General features: G+C 34.0%; 1 protein-coding gene across 10 annotated transcripts in view; it reads left to right on the top strand.

The window, feature by feature from the left end:
* Nucleotides 1-21,264, top strand: part of CCDC91 (coiled-coil domain containing 91) — a 347,484-nt gene that overhangs the window by 98,167 nt on the left and 228,053 nt on the right. For all 10 annotated transcript variants that reach the window (XM_064591467.1, XM_045873693.3, XM_064591466.1 and 7 more), the window contains 3 exons: nucleotides 8,474-8,601; nucleotides 9,577-9,780; nucleotides 10,496-10,600. In XM_064591467.1, coding sequence (XP_064447537.1) covers nucleotides 8,474-8,601; nucleotides 9,577-9,780; nucleotides 10,496-10,600 — 437 coding nt within the window. The remainder of the gene's footprint in view (nucleotides 1-8,473; nucleotides 8,602-9,576; nucleotides 9,781-10,495; nucleotides 10,601-21,264) is intronic.

Genomic DNA, 21,264 nt, shown 5'->3' with positions numbered 1-21,264 from the left:
CTGACATAGTGGGCTTTTTTGTGTTTTAGATGAGGTCTGTCAATGAAAAATGAATGCCCAGTGACTTTGCTGATTACCGTTACAAAGTGAAAGATGAAGAACTGCCATTCATTGCACTTTTGATTAGCTTTATACCTATAAAAGAGTGTATGCTGACCTTGTATTCTCTGTTTTAGAAAATCAAGGATTTCACATTTGAAATGAAGCAAACTGTGTCTGTACTCTTGCTTAAGCTTTAAAAGCAAGCAAACAAAATACCCAAAGAAACAAAATTTTGTAGATTTCTACTTTAAAAAATTTGGCTGTTGGGTGCACTCGATCTTATAAAGATTTTCGACATGAAGCCTGATACCAGTCAACTTTTTTTTTTTTTTTTTTAAGATTTTATTTATTCATTTGAGAGAGCGAGATAGAGAGCACACAAGCTGGGGGAGAGGCAGAGGGAGAAGCAGGCTCCCTGCTGAGCCAGCCAGGAGCCCAATATAGGGCTTTATCCCAGGACCCAGAGATCATGACTTGAGCTGAAGGCAGATGCCCAACCATCTGAGCCACCCAGGCACCCCCCCTCCAGTCAGCTTTTAATAGACCAAAGAATACTGTAGCAGTTTGAAACTTTACAAGTTATATTTTCTTGTCTAGGTGAGAAGATAATTATATTTTACACATTGGAATTTGTAATTTTCTACTATTAAGCTTAAAAATTCCCATTTGTTAAGCAGGCATATATAAAACGCGTACCATCATTATTGTTGAATAATAATTTTGGTCTGCATATGTGGATAGTATTTACCAATGTGGCTTTTTTTGAGGGTAAATTATTGTTATTGGATAGTCACCTAAAATGTAGGGAAGATGTGTGAATTCTAGCGTAGTGAAAAACTTAGAGGCTTAACTGAAAATATCTAGTTTCCACTTAGAGAGTAATACATTTATATGTTCTTTTTTTTTTTTGCACAGCTCAACTCATTTGTTTTCTCATTTTATTTTTTAAATAGGACATGGATTATGATATATTCAGTAAACATTTAAATTATCTAGTTAAACAAATTCCTGAAAATCCCACAAATGCCTCATAGTTGAAAGCACATGTAAATTCTAGGCATTTTAGGTTCAGCTTTCCTTGTTTCTGGAATAAGTATTGAGATTAGCAGGATGCCGGAGAAGCTCATGCCTTCAAATCTTGTGTTTATTGGTGGTTGCTGATTCTTGACATCTTTTCATAAAAGCATAATTTGTTTTAGTAAACTAGTTTGTCCCTCTTTATCTTTAGTTTGAATTAGAGTTTTTTCCTATCTTACTTACCTAGAGCAAGTTTTGATCAGTAGGTTAATATAGCTCATGAGGGTTGAGAAATACAACCAGGAAGGGCATTGAAACAAGAAGTCTTCGGAATTAAATTTTTAGGCATATGTTAGTTATTTTTGTTATGTTTGAAAATTACACTCATGAATCTGCCATTTAATTTAAGAACTAGAACATTACCAATTCTAGTACTCTTCTTCTGTCCTATTCATATGCTTTCTTCTAAAGGGAACCGCCGTCTTAAATTTTGAGTTATGTTTTCCTCGCTTTTGTGAAATACAGTTTTATTGTATATGTGTATATATCTCTAAAGAGTTTTGTTTATGTGCCTTATAAAAATGGGTTAATACTGTGTGAACTCCCTACGATTTACTTTTTTTGCCCAAATTTACATTTCTACGGGTCCTCCATTTTGTTGCATGTACCTGTAGTTTCTCTATGTTCACTGATGTAAAATATTCCAGTGTATGATTATGCTACAGCTCATTTAGCTATTCAACTGTCAGTGGGTATTTAGGCTGTTGTCACTTATTTGCCATCATGAACAGTATTGCTAGGAGTATTCCCATACATGTTTTTAGTGATACCGAGTCTTTATTTAGCAACTTTGCATAGACAAGACTTTTGTTTAGACTAGGTATTTTTTTCGCTTAAGAGCAATACTTCAGATCTCTTGTGTATTTTCTGTTATATAATTTCTCTTTTCCCCCCCTTTTTGCTCTTTCGTCCTTTTTATTTTGACTTACAGAAGAGCTGTAAGACATGGACAAATGATTCCCATATATCCTTCATCGATTTTCTTTAGATGTTACATGTTACCATATTTGCTTTATATTTATTCTTTTTTTCCTTCCTCCTCATTCTCTTATTTTTTTCTTCCTCTTCCTCTTCTCAATATTTATTTAGCATTCTTTTTGTTCCTTACACTGAGGACGTATAGTCAAAATACTGTGTCCCAAACTAACTTGGGTTAATTCTTTTCCCCACCTATCCCTCCCACATTTTATGGTGTGATAAGATTATTCATTTGAAATATGGTTTAGTTCATTTATTACTCTTTATATATTATTTTAGGATTCAATCCCCTTATTCCCCTGCTTGTTGATTTTATTTTTATTTTATTGAGGATGTGAAACATTAACATGGTTCCAGAAATCAGAACCATATTAAAAAACTACACTCATAGAAAAGATATTTCCACCATTTCTCTCTTCTGTCTTTCCACTTCATGCCACCTGTCTTTCACCCAGTCTCACTGGTTTTGGTTTTCTTCTCCCTGTGTTTATGACAAATGAGCAGGTGCATATGTCTGCGTCTCTTCATATATTTAAGGACTGTTCGTATATTTTCTTTTTGGTGAATTGTCTGTTTACATTTTTGCCCATTATTCTATAGGCTGTTTTTTTTCTAATATTTTCCTTTTAAGTTTTAAGCATTTTTTATATATTAGAAATATTAACCCTTACCTGTGTTACAGATTCTACATATTTTTTGGTTTATCAGCTTTTTAAAATTTTATTGAAGATAATTCTGATACCCAAAAAGTTTGTATATATTCTATAGTCAAATTTGTTAATTTTTTTTTATCGTGTCTGGAATCAAGTTATGGTTAAAAAGCCCTTTCTTACACCCAGGATAAAGAGGAACCCACTCATAGTTTCTTTTAATACTGATATGGTCTAATTTTTTAAGTATTTGAATCTCTGATCAATTTAGAGTTTATTTTTTTGTCTATAATGTGAAGTATGAGTCTAATTTCATCTTTTCCCAAATGGCTATCAGTTGTCCTCACACTGTTTATTAATAAGCCCATCTTTGCCTTAGTGATTTAAAATGCCACTTTTATCATATATCTAAGCTTCATACATACATGGGTCTATTCTGGACTTTCTGGTATATTCTTCTGGTCCGTTTATTGCTGCACCAAATAAATACACTGTTTTATTTATAAAGGGTTTATCATATGTGCTAATATAATTTAAAAGACAGTATGTCTTAATAAGGTCAGTAGTATGTTTGAATATAGTTTAATTTAGTATATTATAATGAGGGGGGTAGTATTCTACTTATACTTTTTCATTTTTAGTATTTTCCTGCCCATATTTGCATTTTTGCTTTTCCATGTGATGTTTAGTGTCCATTTGTCTAGTTCGTTTATAAAAAAGCTTATTGATACTTTTATTGGAATTATATTAGGACTAATAAATTAACTAAGGGAGGGTTGACATCTTTATGATGTTTAGTTTCCCTATCCAGCTTCAAGAGATCTTTTCCTTTGTCAGGTCTATCCTTGAGTCTTTTAGAAGTGTTTTAAATGTTTTTGTCGTATTTCCTCTTAAATTTGTAACTATTTTATCATTGTTGCTATGGAAAATAGTATTCTTCTGTACCATTATATACTCTAAATGGTTAATGTTTTTACAAGTAAATGCTATTTTCTGTATGCTGTGTTTAAGTTTATATCCTGCTCCTTTACTGAATGTATGTATTATTTTAGTTAGTAGGGACATGAAATAGTTTTCCTCCTTTTCCTATTTTTATGCTTCTGTTTAATTTCTCTTGTCTAACACCTTGGCTCATGCCTTTAGTGGAATGTTCAGTGGCATGGAGATAGTAGTCATCCTTGTTTTGCTCCTATTCATATAGGAAACAACTTTAGTTGTTTAGCTGACTTTAGGACTAAGGCCTATATCATGTTAAGAAAGTGTCCATCAATTCCTGTTTAAAGTGTTTTTTACAGACATGGGTATTCAGTTTTTGTCAGAAGCATTTTCAGAGTCTTGGAAATAATCATATAATTTTTCTCTTCCAATATATTAATATGGAAATTTTTGTTAAAGAATTCCTTTATAGTGAACCAGCCTTGCATTACTAGAACAAATCTGACTTGTTCGTTGCATGTCATTCTCTCAATATGGTAGTGGAATTTTTTTACTAATATTTTATTTACAACTTTGTCATTATTTATAAGTGATACTCTAAAAATCTCTAATGATTCTTTTTGTACTGTCTTTATCAAGCTTAGCTATCAGTGTTGTGTTAATGTTATGTAATGTTAATGACATTTTGACATTTTCCTTTACTTTCAATGTTCAGCAACAATTTTAGAGCATTGGATTATCCATTCTTTGAGTTTTTGGTAGAAATTTTCTTGAGTGCTTTACTTGTGGGGTAGGTGCCTAACTTTTTTCCCCAAGGCAGTTGTTCTATTTTTGAGTGTTTTTGTTTTGTTTTGTTTTGTTTTTAGCTCTAATCAGAACAACTTATATAAGCTGTATTTCTGTGGAAAATTGCTTATTTTATCTAGATTTTTCAAATTTACTTAGAAGTCTACAAAGGAGTTTTATTACTAAAAAATTGTTTTGTTTTATTTTCGCCTGGTCATTTAATTTGTGTATTTGTACTTCCCCTTTTTTATTTTTAATTAATTAAGTACTATTTTTATTCTTTTTAGAAATTCAGGATTTTTTTTAGAAATTAGATAGATTAATTAGATTTACTTTTCTTCTTAATCTACTTCTGTCTGCATTATCTTTGTTTTCTTTATTGTGCTTTTTAAATTTTCTTTACTGTTTCTTTTTAGTTTATGACCTGGGAATTTAATTCACTGATTTTTAAAAAATGGATTGAAGTGTTCAAGACTATAGATTTTTTCCTAGTCATTGCTTTATTTGTATCCCATTATTATATATAATGTTTTAATTATAGTTATTTCTTAGAAATTCTGTCATATGTTGATAGTGGGACATTTAAATTATATTATGGTTGGGTGGTAATGGAGCAGGTGAAAAGATTCCTGGATAAGCTTGTTTTGAATGTTGACAAATGATAATTTCAGTGGCAACTTCCATTTACTGAATATTTACCATGTACCTGTCTGGTACAATGAAGTGATTATATACATCATCTGAGCTAAGCTGTATAGCTTTGTTCTGAGCTACACATTATTTCCCCATTTTCAGAAGAAGAAACAATGGCTTAGAGGGGTTTATGTAATTTGTCCAAGTCTGCATGACGAGTAAATTGTTACTGTTTAAATTTGAATCCATTTTTGACTCCACACCTATAACTTTTACTTAGGCAGTATATTGTGAGGTCATAGAGGTATTGAACTGTATGGCATAATTAGAACTGTTAGTAACAAAGTGTGACTGGAGTGAGGTTGGCACTTAATTTCTGGCTTGGCAAATAGTTCTTTGGGGTACTATTAACTAAGATGGAAAACATGAAGCAAGGCAGCTTTATGTAAGATAATGGGTAAGTTTGACATACCTGCTAGACAGCCTAAATGGAACTGTCTGGTAGTTAAAGTTGAGTATATGGATCTGGAGGTCTGCACGTGGTTGGTGCTTAGAGATGTGAATTTAGGTGTCATTAGCTTACAGGTCATAATCTAAATAATGGATTTTCAAAGTGGTAATAATGTGGATATTGGGAAGTGGACATTGGGAACAATGAAACTTAAGATTGAGTGGAGAAAGAATCTGAAAAGAAAACAAGGACAAAATAGTCAAACTGTTAGGAGGAAATCTAGGAGATAATGGTATTGCAAGTGCCAACGGAGGAGGTTCAGGAACAAGGAGGGGCACTAGTAGCAAGTGCTCCTGAGAACTAAAGAAAGAATGATCAAGTAAGACGTGTTCATTTGATTAATAGTAACTGAAAGGAAAATTAATATCTTAAATGATGGGTCCACTGGAGTGATGAGGGGTGGGAGAGGAAGAAAAAAAATGGAAACAAATCATTTGGAGACAAGAAATTTGGTTATAAAGGGAAAGTGTGATAGGGTGGCAGTAGCTCGTGGAAATATGAGGTTGCGGTCACAAGTGTGAGGTCCCCCTTTTCCTACTTTCCTCCCTCAACCTCTCCCTTCCTCTTTCCTTATGTATTGCTTTCCTTTCTTTCCTCCTACATCCCCTCCCTTCCATTATTCTACCTACTTTTCCTTCTGATGTACTTGACCATTTAATGTTATAGGATGAGAATTTAACTTGGGACAATATGATGTCTTAGATTATAGCTATAAATATGAGTGACATATAAAGAGATTTAAAAATGTTCAGGTATTAGATCAGAATGATATTTTTAAAAAGATTTTTATTTATTTATTAGAGAGAGAGAGAGAGAGAGAGCATACAAGCAAGGAGAGGGGCAGAGGGAAAGGGAGAAGCATCCCCGCTGAGCAGGGAGCCTGCCGTGGGGCTGGATCCCAGCACGCTGTGGGACCATGACCCGAGCCAAAGGCAGATGCTCAACTGACTGAGCCGCCCAGGCACCCCAGATCAGAATGGTATTTTTAAGAGTTTCTTGAACCCGGGATCATAGTCACACATACCTTTTATGCCCAGAAATAAACATAATTGTCCAACAAATTTTAATGATCTTTGAAGTAATAATGAAAATGGTATCAGCACAGTGCTAAATGTTTTACATATTTTAGTCAATTTAAGTCTCATCAGCAACTCTATGCCAATTTTACAGGCAAGGAAACTAAGGGAAGTTAAACTTGCCGATCGTTTTACACCTGGTATGACACTATGGGTCTAGAGTCTATGCTGTTAATTACAAGCCTTATTCCCTCTTACTGTATAATAGTACTCATTTTCATGCCTTTAAAAGTTCATTAGGAATATTTTTATTATAAATTATAATTCAGAATTAGAAGTAGACTATTTTGACATTTTAAAGAAATATGTTAGCATACAGAATAGTGAAGATTAGAAAAAAAATATTTCTGGGAAAGATATATCAAGTACAAATATGAATTGAAATTCCAGTTTTCTGTATTTTAGTTAAAATAGTGACATGCTTGTGGAACAAGGTAGAATACCTTATCCAGTATGGCACATAGTATCTTAAAAACTCGGTATTGCAACATAATAGTGTATGTGAGATAATTGAATGATCCCATAGGGTGCCAATCAGAAATTGATATATTCCTTAGTTTTTAAATACCTAATTACCTTATAAATGTCTTTCTTTAGGGAAAAATGCAATTTCCATTGTGAGCTGCCTTCCAGAATTCATGGTAGAACTTCGCTGACGTTGCTACTGATGCCAATGTGGAATAAAGGTCTTTATAATTTAGAAAGCCAAAACATAGAAAGAGATTACTGCTAAAAATGATTTACTCTTCTTAAACTTTAAAACACATAATTCAAATATATTTGAATTTTTAGAAAGAAATTTGAGAATATAGTAATAATACGTATAATCTTTTTATTTTGCCCTTATCGGTATTTTTGTCTTATTTCATCTTAGCAGTCAGCTTTCTTTTCATGACCTTTGTATTTGAACCTAATCATAATCTAATAATAATTTGTTGTCAAACTAATTATAGGATTCTATTTCAACATTACTTTCTTGTAGAAACAATTCAGCAAACTAAAATTGATCTTAACATGAAAATTCTTTTGCTTGTTACAAAAGAAGAAGTTAATACAGAGGCAGTTGGATTAGCTATTTTATTTTTTTAAAGATTTTATTTATTTGAGAGAGAGAGAGCATGTGTGGTGGGGGCATAGGGGCAGAGGGAGAGGGAAAGAGAGACTCTCAAGCAGACTTCCTGTGGATCGTTGAACTGGATGTGGGGCTTGATCTCATGACCCTGAGATCATGATCTTAGTTGAAATCAAGAGTCAGACACTTAACCGACTGAGCCACCCAGGCGCCGTGGATTAGCTATTTTAAAGTAGTTATTCTTCCTCTTAACTCAGTTTATTGTAATACATATTTCATTGAGTTGACTTGCCTCTGGGTCATAAGGTACATCTGTCTTGTTCACTGTCTCTTCTCCATGCTTAGTGCCTGTGGCGGGCATTGGTAGGCATGCTAGTGCTTTTTCTTAACTGAATAAATGGATAATATATTTGAATGCTTTCTCTCAGTTGGAAATTCACTACTTATGGTAATGTGTTATTATGTAAACACTATGACATTAGTAAACTGTTTTGTTGTCTGGGTCTCGTGGAAATGTCATGATAAATTTAGAAATACTAGTTTTAGATTTTAGATAATGGTCCCCGAGGAATAGTCATAGAATCTTCATTTTGTTTCATTGCTTTTACTTCCCTTACCCTTTTCTCTTCCCTTTCCTCTACTCTCTTTCTTCCTTTCAACCTATTCTTGACTTTCTCTTGGATAATCCTTCATTTATTTATTTTTTCTTTAGTATCTGGAGTACTGGACCATGACCATGCTACTTCAGTTGGCTGCCTCTCTTCTGAGCCCATCATTTCATCACCAGAAAATACACACACAGACAGCAGCATTGTCAGTCAAACTGTTCCTAAAGCACAGGTAAAGACAAGTGTATTTTTATAAGAAGCTTACAGACTTAAAAAATTAGAGGTTTAAATAAAGCTTTTCGGATTGATTTTTTTTTTTTACTTATTTTTATGAAAGAAGTATTTTTGTAGATATTTTAACTTTGAGACTAATATCTGGAATTCAAAAAACTGAATAATATGTTTGTTTTGTGGCATAATTGCAAAGTTTTTAAGTAGCCGTAGTTACCAAAATACAGTTTAAGTGTATCATTTATTAAAATTGTCTTAGCTTTGCGTTTCAAATCTTCAAAACTTCAAAAGAAAAAATAATTACAAAAAAATAATTATTTCTCTTTTCAGGGAAGCTTAACCTGTTTTTTTAGGTATTAGAGTGTTCATTTTAATTTTAGAGTAAAAACCAAAAAGATAGCAGTCATTGGGTTTATTCATTCAAATATTTATTAATCCAGGCATTGGGCTAGATGCTGCAATTAGTCCAGATTTCCAAAGTACAGTACACAATCTTGAGTCACCTGTTATCTTTGAGTGAGTGATTGATGATCAATTAGTGGTTATTAATAGAGAGTGATTGATGATCAATTAGTGGTTATTAATAAATTTCAAATTCTGATTTATAATTTAAAAACACAAATTCTGGATGTTTGTATAAATTTAAGAACTGGTGAGTATCAGATGTGTCTATACTTAATTATATGCTTTCAAGCATAAGAAAATGTTTTAAGTTTTTTAGTGCTTTGCTTGCAAAATAATAAATGCTTTAGACTCTAAAGTTTAGAGGGAATTTTGTTCTTAGCTGCAAAAATCAGGTTGTTGTAACAGTTTGAGGTCTTCTGTTGATTTACTTAAAGGGTGAAATAATTTCAGAACCTTTGCTACAACTTAATTTCCAAATGTGGTTTCTGGTGCCCTTTGGATGTTTTCATTATTGGTACAGTGTAAACTTTCCCCTCTTGTGTATTTTTTTTTTTTTTTTAATGTGGTTTAGATTCAGCAATCAACACACACTCATCTGGATATCTCACTTTTTCCATTGGGTTTAAATGATGAGAAAAGTAATGGAACAATTGCTCTTGTGGATGATTCTGAGGATCCTGGAGCCAATGTATCAAACATACAGCTTCAGCAGAAAATTTCAAGTCTGGAGATTAAGCTCAAAGTTTCTGAAGAAGAAAAACAGAGAATTAAAAAGGTATATTTGCATTTGCCTAAAAAAATAAATGTTTGAGTTGCATAGACTCGAAATTTGATATAATCCTAATCTGATTAAAAACTCATGAGTGGAAGAAGATGCTGTCTTCCCTTGGCTATAGATTTAAATTAGTTTTGTGAATTTATCATTTAGAAAAGTCTTTGATAAGCAATGGCTAGTCTTAGATACTTACTTTTAAAGATGAACATCTGCTACCAAATTTTTTCCTCTAATGCTTTTCTTCTGATTTATTTTTATTTACTTTGAAAACAGGTAGTGTTGTATTTCTTATACTGTAACATTGACTTGTCCCTATGGGAAGTTAGGCAGCATGGGATATTTGACAAGAGTACTTAGATATATAGCTGTTTTGGTAAATTATTTATTTATGTTCTCATTTCTCTTTCCTATAAATATATCTATAATTTGCAAATTTATAGAAAATATATGTAGATATGTAGAGATAGTTTGTGCTGATTACAGTTAGTTTAGATGCTATTCATTTATTAGTGTGAATAATTTTAGTGTTATATCAATGTTAATATAGGTCTGGAAATGAGAGTGGGCCATACAATCTGTAATAGTGTTGAGCTTTAAACCATACTTCCTGTAAGTGCTTTCCTTACCAAATATTTTCTGGTGTGTTCATTGAAAAAACTGAATATATTTTATGCCATCAAATATTATACAATTTATGCTTGGATTTTTCTTTTAGGATGTGGAATCATTGATGGAAAAGCATAGTGTCTTAGAAAAAGATTTCCTTAAAGAAAAAGAGCAAGAGGCCATTTCTTTTCAAGATAGATACAAAGAACTTCAGGTAAACCCTGTGAATTTAAAATTTAATATGCAGGCCTTTTGCAGAAGCATGTAATATAATTTCAAAAAAGTGTTTAATAAATACTCAATGAAGGATCAGATGCTTGCTTCAATATGTAAAATATTGACCAATGGATGAAATTAATGATAAATGCCATTTTGAAAAGTATGTATTTGTGAGAAGCAATGAGGGTTAGTTGAGACTCAATTTGATGAAAGATATTGCTTCTGATGGATGAAACTTAGAAATCGATATTGTGATTTTTCTTACTGTGATTACATTTGAAGAGTTTGGAATCCTGTAACTTCCAAAGTGAGGTATTTAACCTTTTTCATAAATTGTAATCAATGTCTCCTCTTCTCCCCAAATTTCCTTAATAAACTTGTTTCTTCTGCAGTCTTTACCATCTCAATAAATGGCAGCTCTGTATTTCCAGTTGCTAAGGCTGATACCCACATTTACCCCATGTCTGTTCCTTTATCACAACTTGTTGGCTCTACCTTCAAAATGTCCAGGTTTTGATTGTCCTTAAGGTCCCTGCTACCCCCCTATACTAAGCCATCCTTATTTCTCCCTTCGAATACTAAAGGATCTTCTAACTAATCTTTTTGCTTCTGTCATTGCCCACTTATAGACCATTCTCCACATTGCAGCCACTGTAATCTAATACTTAATAAAGCTGATCGTGTCCTTTCTCTGCTCTGAAACCTTCATGGCTTCTCATCTCACCCCAATTAAAAGCCAAGTAAGTCCTTAAAGTGGTTTGCAAGGCACTGCATTCTCTTTTATCCCCTCTCCCCATCTTTTCCCTGACTCTCTCCTCAGTCATTGTGCCTTATCCCCATGTCTGGAACACTCTTCCCTCAGTTTTCTTCATGGTTTCCTTTTTTATATCATTCAGATCCCTGTGCAAATATCACCTTATCAGAGAAGACCTTTCCAGACAATGCTGACACCCCTGTCAACCTTCCCAAATTCTGTTTTGTTTTTCTCCATAGCACTTTGTACATCTGACAAACTATATATTTACTTGTTTATTTGCCTAGACCGTTTTAATGGTCTCCTAAGTGGTCTTCTAGCCTCTACCCTTGTTCTTCTCCCTAATGAGTTTTTATTTCAGCAGGTAATGTTTTTAAAAATGTAAATCAAATCATTTCCCGACCTCAATTCTCAGTCTCCTTCCAATGTAAATCTTCTGGCTTCTCCAATTTTTCCAGCTATTTACTTACACCAAACTTCTTACTTAATAAGATTCAGGTGAATGTGTGAGTCTGTGTTGGGGAGGGCATTTCTTGGCTGTCGGAGTGGTGAGTGGAGGGAAATATTTTGTGATTCATTCACAGTGTCTCTGACTGGAATGCTCTCCTATCTGCAAAGCTTTGTCGAAAAAAAAAAAAAAAAGAAAAAAGAGAAACTTGAAAATAAGGGAGAGGGTGAGCTGTGTTCTTTCAGTGTCTTATGGGGATATTGTTTAATAGACTTCGGATTATTTAGGAGAATGTACTTTATTTGACTTGCTGTTTACTATCGATTGTAAGTCTCAGATATATTGACATTACATGTTAATTAATTTTTTCCCAGAAGAACGTTAAGTCATTTCTATTAGAAAAGATAACTTCAAAAATACTCTTTATTGACCTGTAGGACATTGGCCAGTTTTGTCTCCAACCTAGCACTCTTAGTCTAACACACCATTATTTAAATTATATATATATATATATAAAAGATATATACATATCTTCAAATGCTCTTTGAATCAGTCTTAACATTCATTTATTAATAAGTGAGTAGAATAAATCTTTGGCGTATGTTCAATTTATATTTACATGAGTCCCATTTTAACTTTTTGAATATTATACTTTTAATAACTCTCACTGAACCCTAGCTTCCTTCAAATACCTGCTCAAATGCTACCTTCTTGTGGATGCTTTCCTTGACCATGCAATAGAAAAGAAGACACTGTGTAAATGCTTAGCATTTCCTAGCTACCTTTCCTTGCTTTTTCCCTCCTCCTCATAGCATTTTTTTTCACCTGTTATTTTGTTTTAATTTGGTTATGTTTTGTTTTCTCCCACCAGAATGTAATTTTTTATGAAGTTAGGAACTTTCTTTCCTAGTGCCTAGAGTCATATCTGGCATATAGTATGGGCCCACTTAATATTCTTGAATGAATGAATGAATTCACTAATACAATGCAGCCTGTTCCCCAAGGGCTAATTATGTTGTGTACAGCCACACTTACCAGCCCCATATTTGGAATTATAGTGTTTATTGGAAGATGCAGTACTGAATAATGAGAGTACTTTATATATTTTTTTCTGCCTATAATGAGTGACTTATTCTGGGCCCTTTAGTGAGACATACACCTTTGCAAATTCAGTTTCAGTTTCTCAGTCTATTAATGAGAACAGTAACATACTTGAGATACCACCTAAGACCTCACATACACTTTGAGCTTTTCACAATAAAGACCAATATAAATCCCAAGTGGCATTATCATGGTTGTTGTACTGCTTTTACTGTTAACGTGATAAGAGTAACAAATTGAGTCTTCAAAACTCATATTCAATTTAAAAAGACTTTTTATAGGAAGCAGTACTTCCAAAGAAAACTTTTTTCAGATGATTTTACTTCCACACCAAGAAGGGTCTCTCTCCTTTTTATACCACGTGAATAAAAGGGTAAACTGACTTATGGAGTATCTTATCACCTTGGCCAGATAACTGATAGGAAAAAGTACTGGGAGGTCTCATAGCCAAACTGAACTAAAAGGCAAGCATGCTATTTAGCAAAGCTTTTTGTTGTTGTTGTTATAGTTCTGTAGGTACTTGTTCTGTACATTATTTCTGCAGTCTGTTTTCTTCCTGTTGTTCAGTTTGAATAATTTTTATTGTTCTATCTTGTAGTTTACCGATTCTGCTTTTGAGTCAGTTCTTCGCTATTAGTTTTGTATTTTTCAGTTTTAAAATTTCTATTTGGTTCTTTTTTTTTTCTTTAAGATTTTATTTATTTTTGCGCGCGAGAGAGAGGGAGAAAGAATGAGTAGGACCAGTGGGGAGGGACAGAGGGAGAAGCAGACTCCCCCTGAGCAGGGAGCCCGATGTGGGACTCGATCCCAGGACCCTGGGATCATGACCTGAGCTGAAGGTAGGCGCTTAACCAACTGAGCCACCCAGGCACCCTCTGTTTGGTTCTTTATATCTTCTGTATCTTTGCTGAAACTTTCTTTTTTTCCTCATGTTTCAATCATGTTCATAATTACTTATTTAAGCAATTTTATGATGGTTGCCTTAAAATCCTTGTCAAATAATCTTAACATTGGTGTCAGCTTATTGTTCTCTGTTCATGGTCTTTTCTTATTCAAGTTGAGGTTTTCCTGATTCTTGGTGTGATGAGTGGTTTTAATTATATCCTATGCATTTTGGGTATTTCATATGACTCCTTGGATCTTAATTAAATCTGGTATTTTAACGGGTCTCTTGACACTGCACAGTTAGGGGAAGGTAGACGCCACTTTGTCATTGTCAGGTGCAGGTTTCCTACTTAGCTGCCTTTGACATTCTGGGTCAAAAGGGTGCCTTTTAATCTTGGGAAAAAGTGGGATTTCAAGCCCCCCATCAGCCTTGGTTGATACCACCCTGCTTGGTAGGAGGAGTGTGGGACGGGAAGCCTTGTTACCTCTTAAACGGTTATAAAAGTTCTGACTCCCCACTCAGCTTTTTCTGACACAGGAAAGGAGGGAGAGAGAGCCTCCTTATGTCTGGATGGGGATTCAAGTTCAAAAAATGCCTCCCAACTTGGTTTTCTCTGCTATCACCTAGAGGGCAGTGGGGGTGGGATGGGAAACCTCCCCACAGCTGGTCAAGGTGGAAGTCTGGGCTTAGCACTTTGGCCGTGGCTCACAGAGATGGTTGTGGGGTCATATTTTTTTTCCGTGGGTTCGGCTGTCATCAGGCCATTTATTACCTACAAGTTTTTTGTTCTGCTGAGTTGCCCCTACCATGGTCCTTTGGCTAGAGAGGAAGGGCTTTTCTTGGGGTTGTTGTTTGTGCCCACTGGTATTTCCTGGTTGCTGGCCATTTCATTACCCAGCTTGGGATGTATGAGGCTAAAAGAAAACTCACAGAACGGAATAATGTATCATTCTCTTTTGTCCCAGGTCTCTCCCTAGATCTCTCTTCTTGCCACCTTCTAGAATCATCTTACATTTGTTTTAAATACAGTGTCTAGGTGTTTTAGCTGTACTTTTTGAGAAAATAGGGAGATATGCACCTACTTCATCTTAGTCTATAAGTGTACTAGAAAGGAACATTCTAAATTTTAAATATTCTTTGTTGTAGCTACAGCAGGAAACTAACTTCAGTCTTAAAATACATTAACTTAAAGCAGATATTTTGGGTAAATTTTTTTAAGGAAATAGTTTACATAATCAGTTTTTGGAGTCCTTGTAAATAGAGAAAGGGCAAGTAAAAATATGGATAACTCAAACTGGGAAATAACTCATAAGTCTCTATTTTTGCTTTATACTTACCAAGTTCGTGCATGTATAGGTGTATGTGTTAGACTTTCTGGAAATGTATTTTCGATAAAAATATTTAAATTATATTGTACAGACCAGATTCATTAAGAATTTAGAAAATCTTGGGCTTCACTATTTGACCTCCTTTTCTTGTAGTCCACTTCTTTCTGGGGATATAGCCTTTTTTTCAAACTGATACAAAGGTAGTTCAATCTGATAATTTTTTAGGAATAAGAGATGTTATTTTTTTTTTTTAAAGATTTTATTTATTTATTCATCAGAGAGAGAGAGAGAGCGCGAGGCAGGGGGAGCTGCAGGCAGAGGGAGAAGCAGGCTCCCTGCTGAGCAAGGAGCCCAATGCAGGACTCAATGCCAGGACCCTGGGATCATGACCTGAGCTGAAAGCAGATGCTTAACTGACTGAGCCACCCAGGCGTCCCAGGAATAAGAGATGTTATTAAATTTGTGTCAAAAGAGGCTACTGTATGCTAAATATATATATAGGATGAAATATTAGCAAAAGTGAGTTTTTAAGTAGTGGATACTTATTAAATTTCTTCCTTGAATTTATGGCTTGCCAGTCGTTCTTCAGATATCTGAAAGTCAATATATTTTCTGAAGAGTATGGCAATCCATATATTTTCTATATTAAAACATATAACGTACAGATCTTCTAAATATTTGTGGAGCTTAATGAAATAGAAAAAGTTTTCTGTTATTTATGATGACAGGGATAATATATCGGTGCCTATCTCTCTGTGGTATCTTAAGTAAAAAAAAACATTCAGGAATACAAAGAGATAGTATTGACAAGACTAGATTAAATTAGCTGAGAAAACTTTCTCTTAAAAAATGTTAGTATGCTTATGTGTTTATAAGAATAATATGTTTATTGTGAAAAATATGGACAATTCGGAAAAATAAAAATAAAACAAAATTCATACCTATTCATCCCCATAAACAATCCAGGTGTTTTCGTGGGATCTCAAAGTGGAGAGCTTAATTTTTCAGTTTTGCAAATAAATCTACTACTTAGACCATTGTTGGGTGTGCCTTTGTTAAGGTTTTAGTCTAATCAGAGAAAGAGTAATTAATAAATGTAAGGTTTGTAAAACCTTAAATAAGCTCTCTCTTTTTTTAAAAAAAAAAAACAATAATAACTATTGCAGAGAACTCGAACAGTGTTGTTTTATGTGATATGGTCTAATTGCCAGGATAGGTGGAGGGGTGTGAATGTGCCTGTAAGAGAAGGAAATAAGGAACACTGTGAACTCTGCAGTACAATGAGGGTATACACTACCTCTCCTTTCCTGTTCTGTCCAGGGTGTGTAGCCCAACGAGAGGAAGAAAAGTGAGTCATGCTGCATTTGTCAGAGGTAGCTATTTAAAGGACTTCTCATGAAACTTGGAGAATCATCTTAGTACACCTTGGATTCCAATTTCTTTTGTGTTCTTTTTCTGACTCCCATAGCAAATTGGTCTGCATGTGTGACGAGCACTGAAGAAACTTGGCAGCTTATCAGGTCTCACCTGATAATAATAATGCTACCACATTAAAAAAATTGAATTAACAGATGCAATTGGTTATTAAATTATCATCTCTGATAGTTGTCAGAATTGGTAGCTATGACTAGCTTTGGGAATTTTCTGTATAAACTTTTTAAAGACTGGGCCTATTCTTCCAAATGCCATTTCCTATTGAAATGCGTCCTGGTTCTAGTATGTTGATTTTTCTGTTTGAGAATTAATTAAAACAAAACAAAAACAGTTAAGTGAAAATGCAGCATTTCATTTAATAGTGTTTAAATTGACCTCATAAATGGATTTATACTGCTTCAGGTTACTACCTATATTCTGTTGCTGATTTCACAGGTTATATTAATTAAATATGAATAGATAGCATTCTTTTTTCTTTTTAAAGAATTTATTTATTTAGAGAAAGAGAGAGAATGCGAGTGGGGGGATGGAGGGGCAGATGCAGAGGGAGAATCTTAAGCAGACTGCGCACTGAGCGTGGAGCCCTACCTGGGGCTCAGTCTCACAACCCCAAGATCATGACCTGACCCGAAACCCAAGAGTTGGATGCTCAACTGACTGAGCTACCCAGGTGCCCCGAATAGATATTATTCTCAGTGTTTTTGTTTACTTTTTCAAAGTGAATGCTAGTCAGGTGTTGGACACTTGGGCCCTTAGCCAGAGGCTATTATGATTATTGTGCTTTATGGCACTTGGCTGAGGGTAGATTTGAGCAGTGGCTTGATACTTCTGAGCATTTAGCCTGATGACCCAGTATGTGAGGAATTAACTAGTTCTGCATAGGTAACCCAAAATGTAGTTGCAGTCCCACCAAGAAGTAGAGTGTGCTAAAGGAAATACAGATTAAGCATATCTTGAAGACATCCTGTTCACTCACCTGTCTTTAAGAATGATTAACAGCATTATGAAGAGGAAGAAAAAAATGAAAGGAAAATAAAAATTTTATGTTCTGTTTGGTCTCATAAGCCTTTCATTTAACACTGTATATTTTAGATTAGGTAAGATACTGGGAAATGAATAAATTTCAGTTGTTATAAAACCTACCCTCTTTATAACCCCTATAACGGGAGAGTCATTATGACAGATGCATCTAAAAATTTTCTTTCTTATTCCAAAATAAATTGAATTCTCAAATCCATTGTAAATTTGGAAGACCTTTTTGTCAAACTGTATTAGAACAATAAGCATTGAAGCAAAAGGTTTATGTATTTTTTTAAAAAGTTTATTCAAGACAAACTGGAAGAATTATATATAAAAATAAGCAACATTTTAAGGGTATTTTACTTAATATGTCAGTTATACATTTCTTGAAAAATAAGACTTTTAGGTCAAAGTAATACATTTAAAATATTGGTTTATGTAGTAGTTTTCACTAATTTCTTCATTTTTTTCTCTTTTACTTCACTGATTTGACTGCCTTTAGATTTTAAAGCAGTAGTCCTTAATCATGGCTCACATTAGAATCTCTAGGAAAGGCTTTAAAAAATGCTCAAGTCCTATCCCACACCGGTTAAATAATGTGTTCAAGTGGTTCAAACATCAAAAGTACATATAGTAAAAAACATATACATACAGTGAAAAGCCTACTCCTCATCCTGTGCACAATCCACCTAGTTCCTGGTCCTCTCAACAGGTAACCACTGTTGGTTTATTTTTATCCTCCCAGAGTCTTTTATGGTGAATACAAAAGGGATGGATAGATGAATGAATGAATGAATGAATGAATGAATGAATGAACAAATCCTCCATCCCCCTTTTTTTTTTTTAAAGATTTTATTTATTTATTTGAGACAGAGAGTATGAGAGACAGAGAGCATGAGAGGGAGGAGGGTCAGAGGGAGAAGCAGACTCCCTCCCGAGCAGAGAGCCCGATGTGGGACTCTATCCCGGGACTCCAGGATCATGACCTGAGCCGAAGGCAGTCGCTTAACCAACTGAGCCACCCAGGCGTCCCCTCCATCCCCTTTTTATACAGATGGTAATATACTAAGTACACTTTAGTTAATTATTTTTACAAATTTCCCCCTCCGCCACCTTATTTAAGAGTATTTCTTGGAGGCGCTTTCATAGTGGCTCAGTAAGAGATTTCTTACTCAGTTTTCTTTTTATGGGTATCTGAATGTATTATTCCATTTTTTTTCTATTATGAAGTATTGCTGTCAAAGACTTAATTTCAATCTAATTTTTCTGTTAATTATTAACTTTCTTTTTAGACAAACTTCTCATTTGTTGTTCTTTAAAGACAAATAATTTTATTGGAATATGTCCTGGTATTGGTCAGTCTGGGTTGATTTCTCTAGATTCACAGTGTGTCCCTTTAATATATATAGATTCAATTCCTTTTTTAGAATTTCAAGGGGTTTTTCTTAAATTATAAATTTAATTCTTGTTTTATTTCCTATTTTTTTCCCTTCTGGTGACTCGTGTGTGTTGAATCCTTTTCATTGCTTCATTTCTTTCTGTTCTAAAGCATGTTTCCCCTTTTATTTTATTTCTCTTAAGGTATTTTCAGTTTAGCTTATTTGATCTTGTGTTCTTTTTAGTTTAGTGATCATTTCCGAAATGATTCATTCTGTCATAATTCTTTTCTGAAATTTCTCCTATCATTTGAGTCTTTCTGTAAAATGATTTATGTTGCTCCTTGGTTTATCACTTTCATAATATCTTTTAGTTTGCTTTGAAATATAAGTGTAGAGTTTTAAATTTCTTTTTTAATACACATTTTTGCTGGGCTTTTATTTTCTGTAGGGCTGTGGTTCTATTCCTTCTTTTACATATATAATATTCTATGGGATTTGGCTTTAGTACTCTTCTGTTATTTGTTTTTCTATGGCATTAGTTTCCTTGACCTTTTAAAAGAGAGGAGTGATTGAAGATAGTTTTATCCCCTCATGATTCTGTAGTGCTCTAATGTTTTTGTCAGATTAAAAAATTATTGCCACATTTACAGATTTTTCTGACTCTCTTCCCATCTTCCACTTCTGTCTCAAAACCCTCTTTTACTTCTCTCTTTAGTCTCTGGCTTGTTCAGTTTGGATTCTCTTCCCAGCTATTTCTCCTCAGTCTGGAGCTTTCTCCTGAAAGTAGATAGAGTTTATCAGACCCAGCGTATCCTGGGCCATTGATACCTTACTGAGGACCACTTGTACTTACTCCCTGTTGGAATGTATGGGCCCTTCAGTTTCAGCTGCTGTCCTCATGTTGGCCTGCTGACCTCTCTGGTTACTGTCTGCTAGCTATTTTGGAGTTCCCAGGTCTGCCTGATACTCTGTTGCTTTCATCTTTCTTCTTGCACAGAATCTGTTGCCATGCACGTCTTGGGAAGATTCAACATTTATCTTTCCTTGCTCCCATTTGGGCATTCATAGAAACACTGTGACATCTGTTTTTGTGATAGCTATTGAATATGAGTTTTTGTCGATTTCTTAGGTGCTCTGTGTTTTTGTGAGGGACTTTTGAGAGGTCTGAAAACTCTACCACCACTACCATATACCCACTATCCACTCACTGTTAATTATTATTGAAGGGAATTACCTGTGATCGTTAGGGTGACATGTATGCTTTTCTTGAGGAGACCACCTCGCATAGAATTAGGAGTAGTTTGCAGGGAGTTGGAGGTCTCAATCATGCTTGATAAAATTTGAGGGAAAAGACCATATTTTGGTTTTGTATACTAGTGTTTGGTACTTACAGATGCCTACAAGAATTGTTGAAATGAAGAAGGCAATGTCTAGAAAATTAAAGAAAAAAAAACTACTTGGGAAAACTACTGCTTTTATTCTTTGTTTTTGTTTTCAATTTTATAGAAAGTCAGTCATATCACATTTTCCCGAGTCACTAAATTTCTCATGCTTTATTCTATTTTTTAAGTGAAGATGAGTAACTTTTTAAAAAGTAATTTGAGGAGGAGGGTATTTGCAAGCATATCTATGGAGCTACTACTCACTTGATTCTTTGTTTTCCAACATGTAACTTGTGTTTGTACCTTTTTACGTCTATCTGTAGATAACGACCACAACACCGTGATTGATATTCCCAGTAAGGATCTTAAGTCATTCCCTCCCACCTCCCCAAAATATTAATTATCTTGAGAATAAACTTTGTTTTATACTGTTTCTCTTCATTCACAATCTTTATTCTCCACTTTAGCAGTTAGCAATCTTTCCCTAGCTTAGGTGGGTAGCAACTTTCTTTTTTAAATGAAGATCATTTTTAAAAAATAAAAATTACATTTTGTTTTCAAAATTAAAAAAGCTCAAGCTCTTGTTTATTAAAAACTGTAGCTTATTGGATACAGTTTAAATAATGAAAAATTAGGAACAGTTTAAAAAGCTCCCCCCTGCCAATTTTATCGTCAAAATAGGAAGTTTGAAAAAGAAATAAATACAATTTCTTTAGTACTTTTCTAACTACTGGGAAAAATGTATACTTTAAAAATTGGATTATTTGTTACTAAATAACCATAGTAATAAAATTGACCTTTTAGTCTCAAAAAAAATGCCAAGATTGGGGACATTTTTGAAAGATAATATAGGTATGGGTTTTTGAAATTTAATGCTTGTTCATATTTTGAAGGCATTATGTAATTTTTCTTATTCCTGTTCTAATA

This window comes from Mirounga angustirostris, unplaced genomic scaffold (assembly GCF_029215605.1).
Source record: "Mirounga angustirostris isolate CCGP_5_RB_7025 unplaced genomic scaffold, mMirAng1.0.hap1 SCAF_5, whole genome shotgun sequence".
Taxonomy (NCBI): Eukaryota; Metazoa; Chordata; class Mammalia; order Carnivora; family Phocidae; genus Mirounga; species Mirounga angustirostris.
The sequence above is the reverse complement of the archived record's forward strand: the minus strand, read 5'-3'. Positions and strand labels throughout refer to the sequence as shown.